The sequence below is a fragment of the Centrocercus urophasianus genome, unplaced genomic scaffold, assembly GCF_019232065.1.
Source record: "Centrocercus urophasianus isolate 14NV4802_14NV808 unplaced genomic scaffold, USGS_Curo_1.0 seq_23, whole genome shotgun sequence".
Classification (NCBI taxonomy): Eukaryota; Metazoa; Chordata; class Aves; order Galliformes; family Phasianidae; genus Centrocercus; species Centrocercus urophasianus.
This window is the reverse complement of record NW_024884789.1, coordinates 15,586,890-15,602,299: the sequence shown is the minus strand read 5'-3', so window position 1 is coordinate 15,602,299 and position 15,410 is coordinate 15,586,890. Positions and strand designations below refer to the sequence as shown.

The 15,410-nt window shown below is 37.7% G+C and overlaps 1 protein-coding gene across 2 annotated transcripts in view; it reads right to left on the bottom strand.

Annotated features, from left to right (window-relative positions):
- TLN2 (talin 2) overlaps positions 1 to 15,410 on the bottom strand; it is a 140,752-nt gene that overhangs the window by 77,987 nt on the left and 47,355 nt on the right. For both annotated transcript variants that reach the window (XM_042824063.1, XM_042824062.1), the window contains 8 exons: positions 11,393 to 11,563; positions 8,695 to 8,792; positions 8,245 to 8,374; positions 6,701 to 6,853; positions 5,665 to 5,807; positions 4,259 to 4,386; positions 3,382 to 3,445; positions 1,234 to 1,338 (listed from right to left, as the gene is read on the bottom strand). In XM_042824063.1, the coding sequence (XP_042679997.1) occupies positions 1,234 to 1,338; positions 3,382 to 3,445; positions 4,259 to 4,386; positions 5,665 to 5,807; positions 6,701 to 6,853; positions 8,245 to 8,374; positions 8,695 to 8,792; positions 11,393 to 11,528 (957 nt within the window). In that variant the 5' untranslated portion in view covers positions 11,529 to 11,563. The remainder of the gene's footprint in view (positions 1 to 1,233; positions 1,339 to 3,381; positions 3,446 to 4,258; positions 4,387 to 5,664; positions 5,808 to 6,700; positions 6,854 to 8,244; positions 8,375 to 8,694; positions 8,793 to 11,392; positions 11,564 to 15,410) is intronic.

Genomic DNA, 15,410 nt, shown 5'->3' with positions numbered 1-15,410 from the left:
TGTAAGTAAAACAAGATTAGCCATAATTTGTTACATTCTGGCTTTAAAATTTTAGTTATTTTCAATCCACAAGAGCATCCTAACTCATGCCAGCATGACAGGGAAGGGGCCAGAATTAATCAGCATGCTACAAGTTTCTGTCTTAATTTACTGGGCATTCCACCTCTTCAGTTTTTTAAGGTCACAGAACATAGAACACAAACAACAATTTGCTACAAAATCTGTAATAAAATAGTAATTTGATGATTCATAATAAACAGCAAGTACTCCAAGATGCCTAATGAGGTACCTACGCTCTGTACAATAGACACTGGCCTATGATACTGAAAATGAACACAGCTTTGGATAGGGTTGAAAAGACATTTCACAGCCAGGTTGCTAGCTCAACAGCTCCTCTGAAGAGCTGAGACTTTCTTCACTAAAATTAACTAACAAGACATTTTTCCTTAAAAGAAGCAAAAATTATTTCAGAGGACACCCCATGAATATTATAATCCTCTGCATGTTTTTTCATTCTATTTCCACCTATCCACTTCCACAGAATTTACAGGTGACTCTAGAAAAAGGCGAGGTATTGACATTCAGCTACCTACAATGACTCTTCACTGCGACTGAGGCAACCTAAGAATGAGAGCTTTTTCCTATGCTTAGTCTTCTTTCCCTTATATGTCAGGAGTTACTGGACACTGAAACATTAGTTGCTTCAGTCCACCTTTAACAGTAAAGCATTAGAATCTTGGTATCAATTTGTTTCACCACCTTTAGACCACAGTCCATCTTATTGTAACAACTAAGAAAAATTAATCATGCAACTCATGAAGTTCTTCATCAGATGCATGTTTCAGTATGCAATTCATATTACTATTAAGTAGAAGCAGCTTTTGAGGTTTTGTTTTTTTTTTTATGTGTGTGTGTGTGTGTGTGTGTGTGTGTGTGTGTGTGTGTGTGTGTGTGTGTGTGTGTGAAGACTTCTATGATTGAAGTACTTTGTAACCAAAGACAAAAGGAGAAATGTCCATTTAAAGAAGTCCATTTAAAGTTTCTTTCTGGAATTCAGTACAAGTATGAAACTGAAGTGATCCTCTCCCATACGGTCATTTAAGCTTTTTATTTTTTCTCCCAAATGTTGGTTACAGAAAGCTTTAGAAACCTTTGACCTTTGTTTAGTGGAGACACTGAGGTAATATATAACCAAGCACATAATACAGTCTGCAAGAGCTAACAGAAACCAACCTTAACAAGAAAAAAGGACACTCCGTAGGTCCGCAGGGAGCGAGCGAGCTTCACATACTTCACTTTGGCTTCTATTTCAGTCATCTCACCACAGTTTTTATGTTCCTGCAATGAGAATTCGGTATCATTTAGAAATAACATTCTTTCTGGAAACAAAATTAAACTGATAACAGGCAACACGTTTTTTATGCTGAGTTAATAATCATCCAAATTAAAACACTTGAAACAATGGTAGGTAGAAATGTAAGAATGACTGTATCCAGTAATTTCTGATATCGAAGTATACAATAACCATGACCAGCATCTATTCTACCCGTGCCTCAATCAAGCAGATTTAAACTACTTCTGAATCACTTCAAATTATGGGTATTGCTGCTATTTGACACCACTAGGTTTCATATTGTCAACGTCTCCTTAATTATACTATAAATCATTTAAAGCTCATTTAAAACTTCTAGCACTCACAATTTATTCTGGAAACAGACTATTTGTGCTTTGTGCTCTACCCCTCTGATTCATAGTTTCATGAGATTCATGCCTTCTAACTTCTCATCTCTTGAATGGGTTTCCTGCGGGCTTTTGTTTTTTCATTTTTCTTTGCCAGTTGCACCTTTATTACAATCACAATTGTAATAAATCACAATTACAATCACATCACAAACTGAAAATAATTCTGCAGGTGATTGTTTTTTCAGAACAGTTCAACCTGAAACATTCATCTAGGTATCTTATAACTCCATTTCTATTTAGTATTTAAACAATTTACTCATTACATTCTCTTACCTGCGAGAAATGACAATTACCAGTACTAGCCTATTCAAACCTCCTACCAACATCTGCCTTCCTATTCCAAATCAGTTCTGCTGAAAATCCAGTCTTGACTTGCCAGTATTCAAGTACTATTTGTGGGTTTCCCTGGAACACTCCATCTCCCTTCACAATCATCTGCATCTTCTGAACTGCTGGTTGCCATCTCCTTCATGCTGATTGATGGCAGCAGGGGGAGCACCAGCAATACGGGAAAGATTTCCCTACTCCAGCTTAAGTTCCCACCTTAAAACTCTACAGAGGAGCACTGAGAGGAGCAATTTCAACTCTAGAAATCTTCTTGCATCCTAAAAATGCTGACTGATCAGATCTCTCAAATTCAGCATAGCACATGGTTAGGATCCTTGATGAACATGGAGCATAGACATTGTAGATGACTTAGAGAAAGTCATCTGCCAAACTCAAAAATTTTATAACTCAGGAGAACGGTTTATGTTTTCCACAGAGACAGCCTAGTTCCTCTGACTTAATGTTGTAGCTTGACAAGAGTCAAAGCCCTCACTGATTAATATCCATACACTGACGTACATCACTCTTGAAACTACCCAGACCTGGGCAAGTAATTTGCTATCAGTCCCACACTTGGACACGAATGAAACTTCTTTGCTTAAACTACAGTGTCACCATCACCAGCTAGAAGTATACAGAAAAGTGTACCTTCAATGTAAATGAAGTGCACCTTCATTTACAAGCATGTATTACAAACTCCAGTCTGAAGATTCACCAAGCTACAGAATTCCTACATTATGAGTGTTACAGACATATAGGAAAGTATCTGACCTCCTGCTGCTCTTCTACTTCTCCTTCAAGACAGCAAGTCACTGGTACATCTTTGCAGAAACTGTATGACTTGATTTCAGCTGCTGACCTCAGAATTTTCAAATTAGATTACACTCCCAAATTCATATTTCAATCAGTACAGACATTTCGGGCATCTATAGCACTCAAGTTTGAGAACAATTCCAACAGTATTAGTACTGGAGTACTCAACTGGAGACTCAACTGCTTTGAGTCTTTTACAACCATGTAATTTCCAGGTACATCACAGGATCAAAGTATTAGCTGGAAAACTCCATATTACTTGAAGCTCATAACTTCAAACAGTGAGTGCCTGAAAGACTGTGCAGAAGTACTGAAAATGGTTTTCCTAAATGTGCTTCTGCTTTAGTACAAAAATACATCCTTACATTTCAATGCAACTGCGAAAAAGGTGTTATTAAGTATTTTCTCTGTCCTTTCCAACAAAGTACACTGACTAGTCATCAGTGAAGGAAAAAGAATCAGGACAAAAAACAGTCAGTTTTGCAGTCTCGCAATTACCTGAAATATTCTTTTTTCAGCCCCTCTTTGTTTGGTATATTCTTTAGGTAGGAATTCTTTTAGGCTAGGAAACAAACAAACAAATATTACAATAGTTAATAGTGCCTTCTTGAGAAGGTATGCTTTCAACACTCCTTAACTGCTACTATCACTCAACCTTCCTGAACTGGACGTAAAATACCCATATTGTCTTTAAATTAAAGAGACAGCAGAATGCTTAAAAAATGTAAATAATCACAGAATCATAGAATGGCCTGGGTTGAAAAGGACCACAATGTTCATCTGGTTTCAAACCAGTCGCCAACCACCGGACCAGGCTGCTCAGAGCCACATCCAGCCTGGCCTTGAATGCCTCCAGGGATGGGGCATCCACAACCTCCTTGGGCAACCTGTACTCGCTAGCTCTGGCATAACAAAAGCTTTAGTACTCTTAAATCTAATTCTAGATGATCGACTTGTGGCTCTTGAGCTGCAGAGAAATTCAGAGCAGTTCTGATGCCAGGGGCTTACATGTCTAATGTACGTGACATGAGAATGGGGTTGCATTAACAGGACAGAGTCTACCAAATAACATTAACTTTGGCTTTCCAAGAAAGCGGGAAGGGCTTCCACGGCCAACATCACCATGCGATTGCGAAAAACAGCTGCATAGCAAAGTGGCATTCTGGGGAAATCTGGCACCCTGTAATGCCCAATAAGCCACAGCCAAATGTCCCCTCAGCAGATGGAGCACTGATGTATGCAGTAAGGCTCCTACCACAGAAAACACATGGGATTTGGCTACTCCTGCTTGGAATACTAAAATGCATTTAGAATGTGACAACCTAACAATAGCTACACTTCAGGTCACCCAAATTTATAAGTTAACAGTGTTTACTCTAAAAATCCAGGTTTGTGTTTGTGTTCTACATGAGGTCCAAACTGGATCTGTGCTTGAAAGCCTCCAAACTCACAGGCCTTCTCAAAGGAGACAGGATGGGAACCATTCAGAATGTCATCACGAGCCTGTACAAGGTAAAGACAAGGACACTCAAGGTAATTATTCCATCTCTGAAATTCCTTAAAAGTTTAAGCACAGGCCAAGAATCCAGCAACAGTTTTCTGTCTGAATGTCTTTGTTATGTTAATCATAAACACACCCACAATGGAATAATAATCAAAGGGCTAGTTTCTTTTCTGGTTAATATCTAAAGAGGCATCCTGAAATAACGACTGTAAAATCTTTCATCAAGAAGTGGATTGACATACATTTCCTTCAAGATGTACACACAAAATACAACTTAAATTTATACACATTTATGTGCACGCATATACATATATATAGCCATATACATATATATGTATACATACATGTGGATATGCATACAATACACAGCTTAAAAGCTCTTATCTTACCACCCTGTAATAGCAGCAAAAATGAACTGCACAACTCACAACTGAAAAAACAAACAGCAAGAGGTGAAGGGAAACAGCATTTTACTCCCCTTTATTTACAATTTATGGTCATAGAAGATGATGGATTATTCAGCTCCAGAATGGAATGCTCATCTATCAGTACAGAAAATGACAAGACAGTAACTATGAACACTGTTGTAGGTGCACATACTGAAAGAAGTATATAATGAGCAAGAGAATAGTTCAGAGTGATAATCCTCTAAAATTCTTGAAAATTTAGTGGAGACTTCTAAGCAGTATCATTTTTACAACTTGCCACAGAGTTGTAAAATGTAATTTAGAGCAATCTCACTTGAACTTGAACATTATACTTGCAAGTATAATGTCTGAACATCCAATTAAATAAATAAAACCAATAATCTATTAAAAAAACAGAACAAATTGTTTAAAACTTTACTGATATCAAACTGCACTGTAGCCAGCTACACTGGTGTATGCACTTAGAAACCATCCTCTATAAAAAAACACTTAACTTCGCTAAGGTTTAAACATCTTCAACAGTTTGGGGAACCACCTGAGTGGGCTACCACTGTGATAAACGATACAGCCCACTTCAAGCAGGAAGCCACCTGCTGTGTGTTGTCTAGGCTGCAGACTGCTAAGAGCACAAGGAAGATGTTCTCTCATTGATAGGCAGAGAGTAAAAAGGTTTAAGAAGCAGAAGGCTGACTGCAAGTTTGAAATGACGTTCCATGTTATAAAGAATTTGAAGACCTATGCCCAAAAACTTAAAAGGCTGATGTAAACACAAGGCATTATTGAATGTTTTAAGGAAACCAGGAGAAAGCACATCCCACACAGCTAGAACTTGTGGCTCACACAGCGTACCTGAACATAAAGCAAATTCAGTTGAACAGGATCTCTTGAATCTACGTTCTGGTCTGAATAAAAGAACTTCCTTCTCAACAGCAGTGTTTCGTTCTCGTCAACTCCTTGCTCTCTAAACGTTCGGCTATGATCCAGCCAATTTACTGCAACAGAATCAGGCACACACACCCTTTAATATGCCTTGTTGCCAGTGTTGATAGCTATTGTGAACATAATATGAAAATTGCCCTTTCCACTGGAGGGGGCATCCAGCAAATAAAATATTGCTTTTATCTATGTTTCTAGTCAGTGTTGATGGTTGCTACAAATGAGAATTTAATGAAAGAACACCATGCTGTGAAACTAGAATTTACCACAGTGCAAAACACCATGAATACCTTTGAAGAAATAATAGCAAAATCAATGTTTCAGTACTAAATTCAGACCTACAAATCTGCACAGTGCAATTATTTGAAAGCTCACCAACACATTTGTTCCACCAAAACCAATTCTTTGCTCACTTCACTTTTCCTTGAATACATTTTGAAACATCTCCCTCCCAGTAAAAGTTAATCTTAGTCCCCAGATGTTAAAACAAAGATGTTCTCACCACTTTGCATATAAAACAAGTCAAATATTGTCTTAGTCCTAACTGTATTTACACTTCATGAGTTTACTTTCAAAGACTTAACAACCTTAACATGGCTTTCAGGAGGCATCAATAGTTAGACATCCTACTCGAATGAAGGTGTGAAAAAGGCCAATATGAAAATAAAAATACTCCCTTCCCAACTAAATTCTAACCCCACAACCAAAAAGCAACAACAACAACAAAAACTTCAAAAGTCAAAGTCTCAAAGGTAGAGGCAACAGTTTGTCTATTTAACTCAGTTTAAAAGTACGAAGCAGAAGAAGACGCCATATATGAACAGATGCAATACAAGCAGGGATCAACTGCATCACACTGAAGAAGCCTAAATTGCATTCCTGTTGCATTTCTTGTCCTGTTCTGTGGAAAAACAGCAGTGCAAGAATCATCCTGGAGCACGCTACTCACAATCATCATCTGTATGAAGCTTTGCCTTCAATTTTTCCATTTTTCTTTCATCACGCAACAACGTTCTATCTTTCTTAAGTGTGCCTGTACTCTCTTCTTTCTTTTCTTCAACGCTCTCCTGGATTAAAGAATATTCCTCATAATTTGTTATTCCTGGAATTATAAATAAACCCAGTGTTTGTAACAAGAATTTAATACATTTTAGAATAGGTATTTTCCATACATCAAAACACTGGTGGTTCATTTTCAAGTATAAGAAAGACACTATGGAGAAAATGCAAATCAGAGCACCCAGGCTATGGGGAACGGGATCCCAAAAATAACCTACAACTCCCACATGGACAGTTCTTCAATACCAGGCACTGTACATTATTTCTCTGTATGCTGCATTTGTGAATTTCAGAAAGATATCACTTCTGTTTATGTATTTGCAATTTACTGTGAGAAACAGCCAGATTAAGAACATGAGAGAACATAAAACAAGTAAATTCCAGAAAGGAGACGCACCATGGTAAAATTCTTTTCATGGATGCCTACCATCATTTCCTGAGAACTCAGTAATTTCAGCTTGCCAACAATGTGCAGAAGCTAGAAGAGCAGACTGAGGAATAAATGTACATACATGTATATATATTTATTTTTTAATTAAAGATTTTTAGAACTCTTGACTTGTCCTGTGACTTCTACATGAAAATGAATTGAAGAAAATCAGTCCACAGCATTCATATGAGCTGTGTTGCTCTGATTTCTGATCACCTTTCTCCACTGTTTGGTAATGCACATTTCTGTTTAATATTTGCCTATTTGACTACATTGTGAAAATTACTCAGATTGCTTTTTAAAATGAATTAATTGCATACACTGGAATTTAGCATAGGAACATTGTAAATAGATACATTTAGATTTAGCTTAATTCACTTTGCAGACAAATTATTCCCAATCAATTTAAAACCACTAATTCAAAATGAGAACTATGCAAGGACGTAACACGATTCAAACTGTTCTGTGCTGAATGCATATTTATGGTAATCTTTGAATAACTTTATCAAAATGTCTGCTTAGGTAAATGTAAAAGCAGACTATAACCAATAGAACATATTTTAGTCCAACTCCTTCTCTGGATAGTTTCCATATGCAGCTATGTAAGCACTACAGTACTGTGACCAAACTTAAGGTTAAGGTACTGTATTATAACTCAAGTATATTTCAGGATTAACAGCTTCTATGATATTAACATTGAGTTCAAATATAGTTCTATTTCTCTACTACCTAGAAGTAAGCTTATGTAAGAAGCTGCACATAACAACTGTCACAAAATCCCGCGTCCTCAAGTACCAAATAAATCAATGTTTAAGGACATAACTAATTCTCAACTGACTACCACAAGAAAAACTGGACAATAGCTTTGAAAAGGGTTTGGTAAATGTTAGCTGATAACAAATTTCAACAGCTTTTGAACATGCACGGATTTATATGTAGCATTTAACATGCCAAATGACAAATAAAAAAAGAAATTCTTGAATATGTAGGTTCCAGAATCTTACCTATCCTGCTGCAAATGGTAACAAGCAATTCACCAACAGTTTTGGAATCATCCACCATGACTGTCTTCACCGAACCATCCAACATACGTATTTTCTGAGGTCTCTGTTTCTTTTTGTACTCCAGTACATCCTAGGAAGTAAACAGTACAGTTTCTACGTGTTTATGGAAGCCACAACAAAAAAATCAGCTCAATAGAGTAGATATTTGAAGTATGATTTCTCAATTTTTTATGCACATGGTGCATCAGCATCAGGAAAAGACTTAAAATTCTCCTACTCCTCTGAATGCTAAACATTTTTCTTGCTTGAAAAATCAGTCCACAGCATTCATATGAGCTGTGCTGCTCTGATTTCTGTTCCGCTCATCTTTCTCCACTGTTTGGTAATTGCTAAGTTGGGAAATAGATTATCTAAAAACATGCTGATCAAAGAAACAGACTTGTGCCATACCCCATTTCTCAGCATGTAATAATCCAGTGTTCTTCCAGCTTCCAGCCATATACCTTTACGAGGATCTTCATCCGACAAGAACAATCCATAGTCAGAGGCTGTGGAACAGAAGGGACAGCTTGTCGAAAAATGTCAAACTTAATACAAGCGTAGTTTCAGTTAAGGCTATTCAGCTTCATACTTACACTTCAATTACATTTACCTCCCATTCTTAACAAATTTAAAAAGAGATTTTTTTTGGTCCTTCAGAAAATATTTAGATTAGCAGCTGATATCAGAACAGAGCAGGTATAAGAGAAGACTTGAAAATAGCTTCACTAAGCAAGAGCATTTATTTCAATTGGACCATTTGTATTATATTTACAGCTAGGTCCCTCCAGCAAGACCTTTTCTGAATGGTCATAGAACCTTCTTACAGGGCCTATATCCTTGCAGATCCAAAAATAAAAACAGCTGGGATTTAATCACAGTATACTATTTTAAGCAACAATTCTATTTCCAAATATGATTTGTTTTAACCCATAACATATTGAATTTAGGATAAACTTCTAAATCTTTTTTGGTAAATGCTCCAGGTTTATACACTGAAGAAGATGCAATGCTTTTAGACTCACATCCATAACAAACATCTCAGGATAAACCTGCAGTTATCATAAGCTAAGCATATTCCAAACCAATTTTTTTGGAATCACAAGTAAATGGTAGAATCCTAATAGCCACAGAAGGCCAAACTCAGGCTTAGGCATCGAAGTCTAAAGTTCAGGTATTCAAACTGAAGATCACGACTGCCCACTCCAGCTCTACTAATTATCTCTTCTTGATTAAAAAGACACATGAACATTATTCAATAAATCCATGGTCTCAAACAGCATACGCTACTCTTCATCAGCTGAGATTGCTGTAGTTGTGGTCCTAACGTTTCAGCTAATGCCTGTTTTCACAAAAGCTGGCCAGCTGTGTGCACATTCTGTTCCAGCAGTGCAGGGATGGTGCCTTGTTTATTTTCAGCCATACAATCACACCCTCTGATCAGAATGTCAGGTAAAATATAGCCACAGTTTTCGGACAATGTCTCAACTTCAGTGTGATGTATAACAATAATTTACACATATTCAAGAGCTTAATAAATGAAGGAATAACTGAAAGATACCAAGTTTTGAAGAGCCCCGCTCGATAAGAAGAATTTTTCCTACACACCTTAATTAAAAACCCCACTGAAAAGCCAAGTGCTCCATACAGAGATTTTAGGGACACAAATTCAGCACAGAACCAGTTATATAAAATTTTAGAATCTTGTGCCTATAAATAGCTTCTGACCTTTACAAGCAGACAAAGTGCCTTATGCAAAGCACAGAATTAGCAAGGCAGCATAGACTGCTCTAATTTTCATTTCTGGGGAATGCACCTCAGTAATGAAATCGCAGTGGCTGTTTAGCTTGCATGTGAATAACATGGTCACCATCTCTGTCCCAGTGTGCATGCTTGCTGGAGGAGTGAAATGTGTATGGCTGACAGTCAAACCACAGGATAACTCTTTCTGTTGTGAAGGTACAAGTTTGATCAGTCTGCACTGTACCACCATGAGTCTTCCTAACAGGCAAAGAAACATTTTAACAGCCACAATGAAGAGGAAAGGATATGTTGTATCTATTCACTGCAACTTCAGAAAGGTGTTCTAGTTTGCAGCCGCACTACAAACATGTATAAAGAAAAAACCCTACCATACAACCTCAAGAGAATTCCTTGGCTTCTCTATGCAATTCGTGATATTAAGGGATATTTTTTACTGAGTTTCATCTGAATTAAAAAGCTGCTCAAAAGAATTGCCTTGAGAGATAAGTACAGAAAAACGCACGCACTATATCTGAAAAATTGATGCCCTAACTAGACTTCCTAAGGGCTCCTAAAATGGGTAAGCATAACAAAGTGAAACTGATATCATCTGTTACTAGCAAGTTGTTTCTAAAAGTTGAGATAAGGTTTTCAAAAAGCCTCAGAAATTAGAAAACTAAGCAAACTGTTTTGAAGATTACATTCTGATCGCATTATACGCAGTACAGAATCAAAGGATTCCAAACAATCCGGATTTCTGGACAACCTTGGCTACATTTAAGCCAGACTTTTTTTTTGCCTGAGTGAACAAAGTGCATTTTCATCTAATTTGATTTGAGTAATACGTACACAGTGTTCTGAATACTATTTTATTTAATGAGTTTCAAACATCTTCCTTTGCAGGCTTTGGAGATGAGCAGCCATGTTTGGTAATTCTACGTTGCCCTTCCTTTGCTGAAGTACAAGTCTACCTAAATTTTCCTAGAAAGCACAGCTTTAAACATTGCTTTAAAAAGATGCTACCACAATTGTCTTTCATTTGCCTGTCAGAGAACAGAGACTTGACAAGGCTGGTGGAAGTGTGTGCACAGAGAAAATGATCCTTCAGACAGACAATTAATGTGAAAAGTCAATGTTTCACAAAAAGAAAAAACAAAAAAAACACCTAATGTAGAAAAAGCTTTGTCTCACAGTGAGAAGGAAGAAAAAACCAAATACATTTTTATTAACTTAAAAATCTTTCCCTTTCATCCAGAGTCTTACTCAAACAAAAACACAAACCCTCCAACCTAAAAGATAAATGGAAAAAGAATAGGCTGTAAAAAATTAAAACAAAAATCAGTCTGTTTATTTTTTAGGAACTCACCTTGCCCCATCTGAGCCTCTGGCACTCGTTCACGAATAACTCTACAGGCATCATACACTGCAGTGGATGGTTCAAACTGCATCGTCTTCACAACATTGCATTGGCGGACACAGATCTTCAAGGAAAGGGCTACCATGGTGTCAAGTCACTTGCAATTCCCTACTGAAGTGTCTGAAAGAGCAGTGATGCATTCATTATTGCTCAGAATTTCAACTTCATGTCTTAATGTTCTCAAACTTCTCATTTAAGAATTAAATGAGTTCACTGGAATGATACGTTCTCAAATACATTTCTACATGAACTCCTACTGGCATCATCAAGCTACAACTATCCCCCCTATCCCCCCAAACAGATATTTCTCTTGGCATATTAAGAAATTCACTTTCAGAAAAGGTGTGTATCCACTCCTAAAGGTTAATATTTTGTTCAAGATATGTCAAAATGCTGCACAAGAATAGAACTTACTGTTTACATTTACTGCTTTTCATCAGCAGAAGCCAATATTTACTATTAAGAGAAAAGCAACTCCATAATTTTTAACGAATTCATTTTTCAATCTTCAATATGACACTTAATAACAAGCTCAAATTGTTCATTGGTCAATTTTTCAGATTATATGCTAATTTCAAATCAGAACTGTTATTTTTCCTTCTCCTTTTCAGATCCTGACACCTGGGGCAAGGGAAACAGGAAGAAGTAGGTTGCTTTCCAAAGACAAAGGCATTTTCAGATGCGAAAACTCAACTGCCTCCTGTAAGGATGAAAATGACTTTTCTCTCAGCTCACCTTCTTGTTAGCACTTTAGATTAACTGGTAACCAACATCTCAGAGCAATCACATAAACAAAAGATTCACAAGTATGCAATACTGTGTGTTCTTTTCAAGTCTCTAGAAAATAAATCCATTAGATTTTTTTACCCAGCTGTGCAACTACTGAAAGCTTCAAGAAGTTATTTTTCATTTGAGTTCTATTTTAGAAACATCACTGAATTTGACAGCATTTGTCTACAGAAACAGGAAGCTACAGATGCTTTTTGCTCTGCTTCATTTTATAGATGGTCTGGGTTTTGTCTCAAGTGTCTTCCCTTGCTCTCATGACACTCCAAGCCACACTCCCATCACTGGACTTTCCGTAACTATCTCCAAGAACTCTACAGAGCTAAAGCCCTTTCTCACTTGCTGAAATGGGAAAGAACCACCATTCACATTTCAACAATGTTAAGAAAACAGAGCTCCAAAGCACTGAGCTTCTCCAAGGCACAAACAACAGATAAATCATTCTTTCTACTGATACCATTTAGGAGTCACTTTTGCTCTAAGATGTCATTCTCCACTATATTTCTGGAGCAGCCCACCCATCTGCATCTTGATAAGCAATATCATCCTATTATTTTTCTTTTTTAATTAGTTTCAGAACCACTCAGTACCAGTACAAAATGCCAGACTGCATCAGATGCTAAGACTGTCCAACAAAGGGCTGAATGAGAGAAATGTGCAAGAAGCAATGTGAAGTGCTTTCCAAATCCAAGAGTACCTGACAAAAACCTGGATTTTGAGCCAATCATTCTAAGTGAAGGTCTGTAAATAAACGAAGATCTTTCCCTATTAATGCTTAAAACCCTCCAAAACAGTCCAAGACTTCAAGATTCAACCATTCAGAATAGTAGCAGCACAAAATAAACGCAGGAGAAAAAACTGCTCCCTCCTCTGTCTGCAGAGGAATTTAATGCAGCTTTCTCTGGACTTTCCCTCTCCTATTTGCTATTCTTCTTTGAAAGAGTAAGAGATATAAACTGACACAAATGAACAGAAGCTCACAAGAAATACAAAAAGCTCCCCTCTCCTCTGCTTTTTTTAATTGCACCCAAAGGTGAGGCTCATAAGCCACCTGTATTGCATCTCAAATCTTGAGCGGATATCTCGTTCAAATACTGCTCCTTAAAGAAGAAAGGACCAAAATGTACTGACAGTCTGGTCTCCTTCAAACTCAATGCTCCTGTTTTTAGATGTCCCAAAAGATACTTTTTTATGAAAAGAATACGAAGGGACCCTATTGGCTTCTTCCAGCACTGTGTCCTCAAAAATCTAAGACAGGTTCTCATCTGTCACCTTCAGATTACCCTCAAGCTCTAAATATCCCCACCTGGTTTTCAGTAGGTGCTGAGACAGTTTCCATCTTCTGGGTAACAGCTCAAACAGGAGAGCTGCTTTTTCTAAAACAAAATCAAAAACCCCACCCTCCATATTCCCCAATTCACACCACATTTAAATATTTCTCAGTGCAGGTAATGGACTCCCTCTTTTTCCTCCCCAATACTACTCACTTTCAGGAATAATGGACCAAAAAAAAAAAAAAAACTACAGGATTCTTTTGATTTAGGAATAAATGTTTTGCCTTGTATAGACTATAAGCAGAGGAGCAGACAATTTCTAAATCAGACCATGACTGATCTGTGCTTGCAAGGCTGGAGATAGAAATTTTAAGTTACGGACCTGACAGGACTGGGAGAGGTAATACAAGCTCCAAATTCAGTAAGTGAACCCAGTTCTAGCAGTATGTATTTGGAGTGTGAACACCAAGGCTTGGAGCTGAGTCCTCACACAGCCTGTGCTCTGGGAAGTCCTGACCAAACAGGAGTATAACTAGTGGCTGAAACACGATAAGCAGGTGTCCTTGTGCCCAGAGATAGCTTGGACAGACCATGACAACAAGCAAACCTATTTCAAGTGTAACAACAAATATACTGCTAAACAGTGAAAAGACCCACAAGTGAGGCAGTGTTAAAGTTCTTCAGAGAGCAGTAACAGGCTGTGGGGATGCCTGCCATTCCAGCTGCAGTTCAGCACTGGTAACTGCTATGACAGCCTGCTGCGTTCCAGCTCCAGAATTTAACAGCTGCCAACATTTCTGTTTGCACAATCACATTCACCCAATTCTGACACTTTTTTTTTTTTTCCCTGCATTGGCCATCATATTTAAGTAGACTCATTTCCTTAGTTTTGACAGAACTGGGTTATGGAGTGATTATCTAACATACCTTGCCAGAGAATCCAATGCACTAGTCACCTTCAGCAGTGGAACAGGAGCACCAAGTGGCCAAAGGATAATCACCCTCATTGAGTCTCATTTGGGCCCCCAAGAGACCAGCAAGTCCCTAACTTGGGAGGATAAAACATGCAGCAGGCACCCATGCTTCCATTTGCACTAAACTGAATTTTCAGCAAATGCTACTTCATCTTTCCCAAAAGCTTCTTCCTTGAAACAAGTTCATAAAATGCTGTTCTACTGATTCAGTGATCTGATAGAAAATAAGCCAGAAGGCATAAAGGTAACAAAGGATAGCAAGTCATAAGGCAACAAGTCAAACAAAAGCAAATATAGTTGTTAAGTCCCCTTGAAATGCCTCCAAATTAACAAGAACAAAGTCAATGTCAAAACATACCCACTCTCTTCTTCTACTGGAAATGCATTTGAAATGCTTCTCCCTCGTGGTATCAAGTAACAAATACACAAATTCCACAGCATGTTCCCTGAGAAGCTAAATGGCAACTGAGTGCCCAGCTGTGCTGGACAGGGAAGGTGGCAGTGGCATTAAGACTACCCCATCAGCTGCTGTGCAAAGAAACAGAAGGGGAAGTGCAATTATCTCAAAAAGCATTTTACAAGGGCTCTCAAGAGACATGTAACCCAGGATAAAAGGCTGTGCCTATGAATATTGACAAGAACAGAAGTTTGCATTGTGTAATTCAAGTAAAAATCAACCATCATCAAGCTAAAAGCATACAATAAAACAGTTGTATGATGGCTTACAAGATACATGAGCAATTTACAAGAAATGAGATTTACAGGGGTAACCACTTAGCAAATACTGCATTCCCTGATCATCCACACAACTGCCTTGCTTCATTTGTATCATCCCTACCCCCGTGCCTGGGGTGTCTGGCAGTTGAGGAAATACATATATTTTGAGCTACACTGCTAAGCAAACAGAAAACACAGATCATTTATTTTCTTACT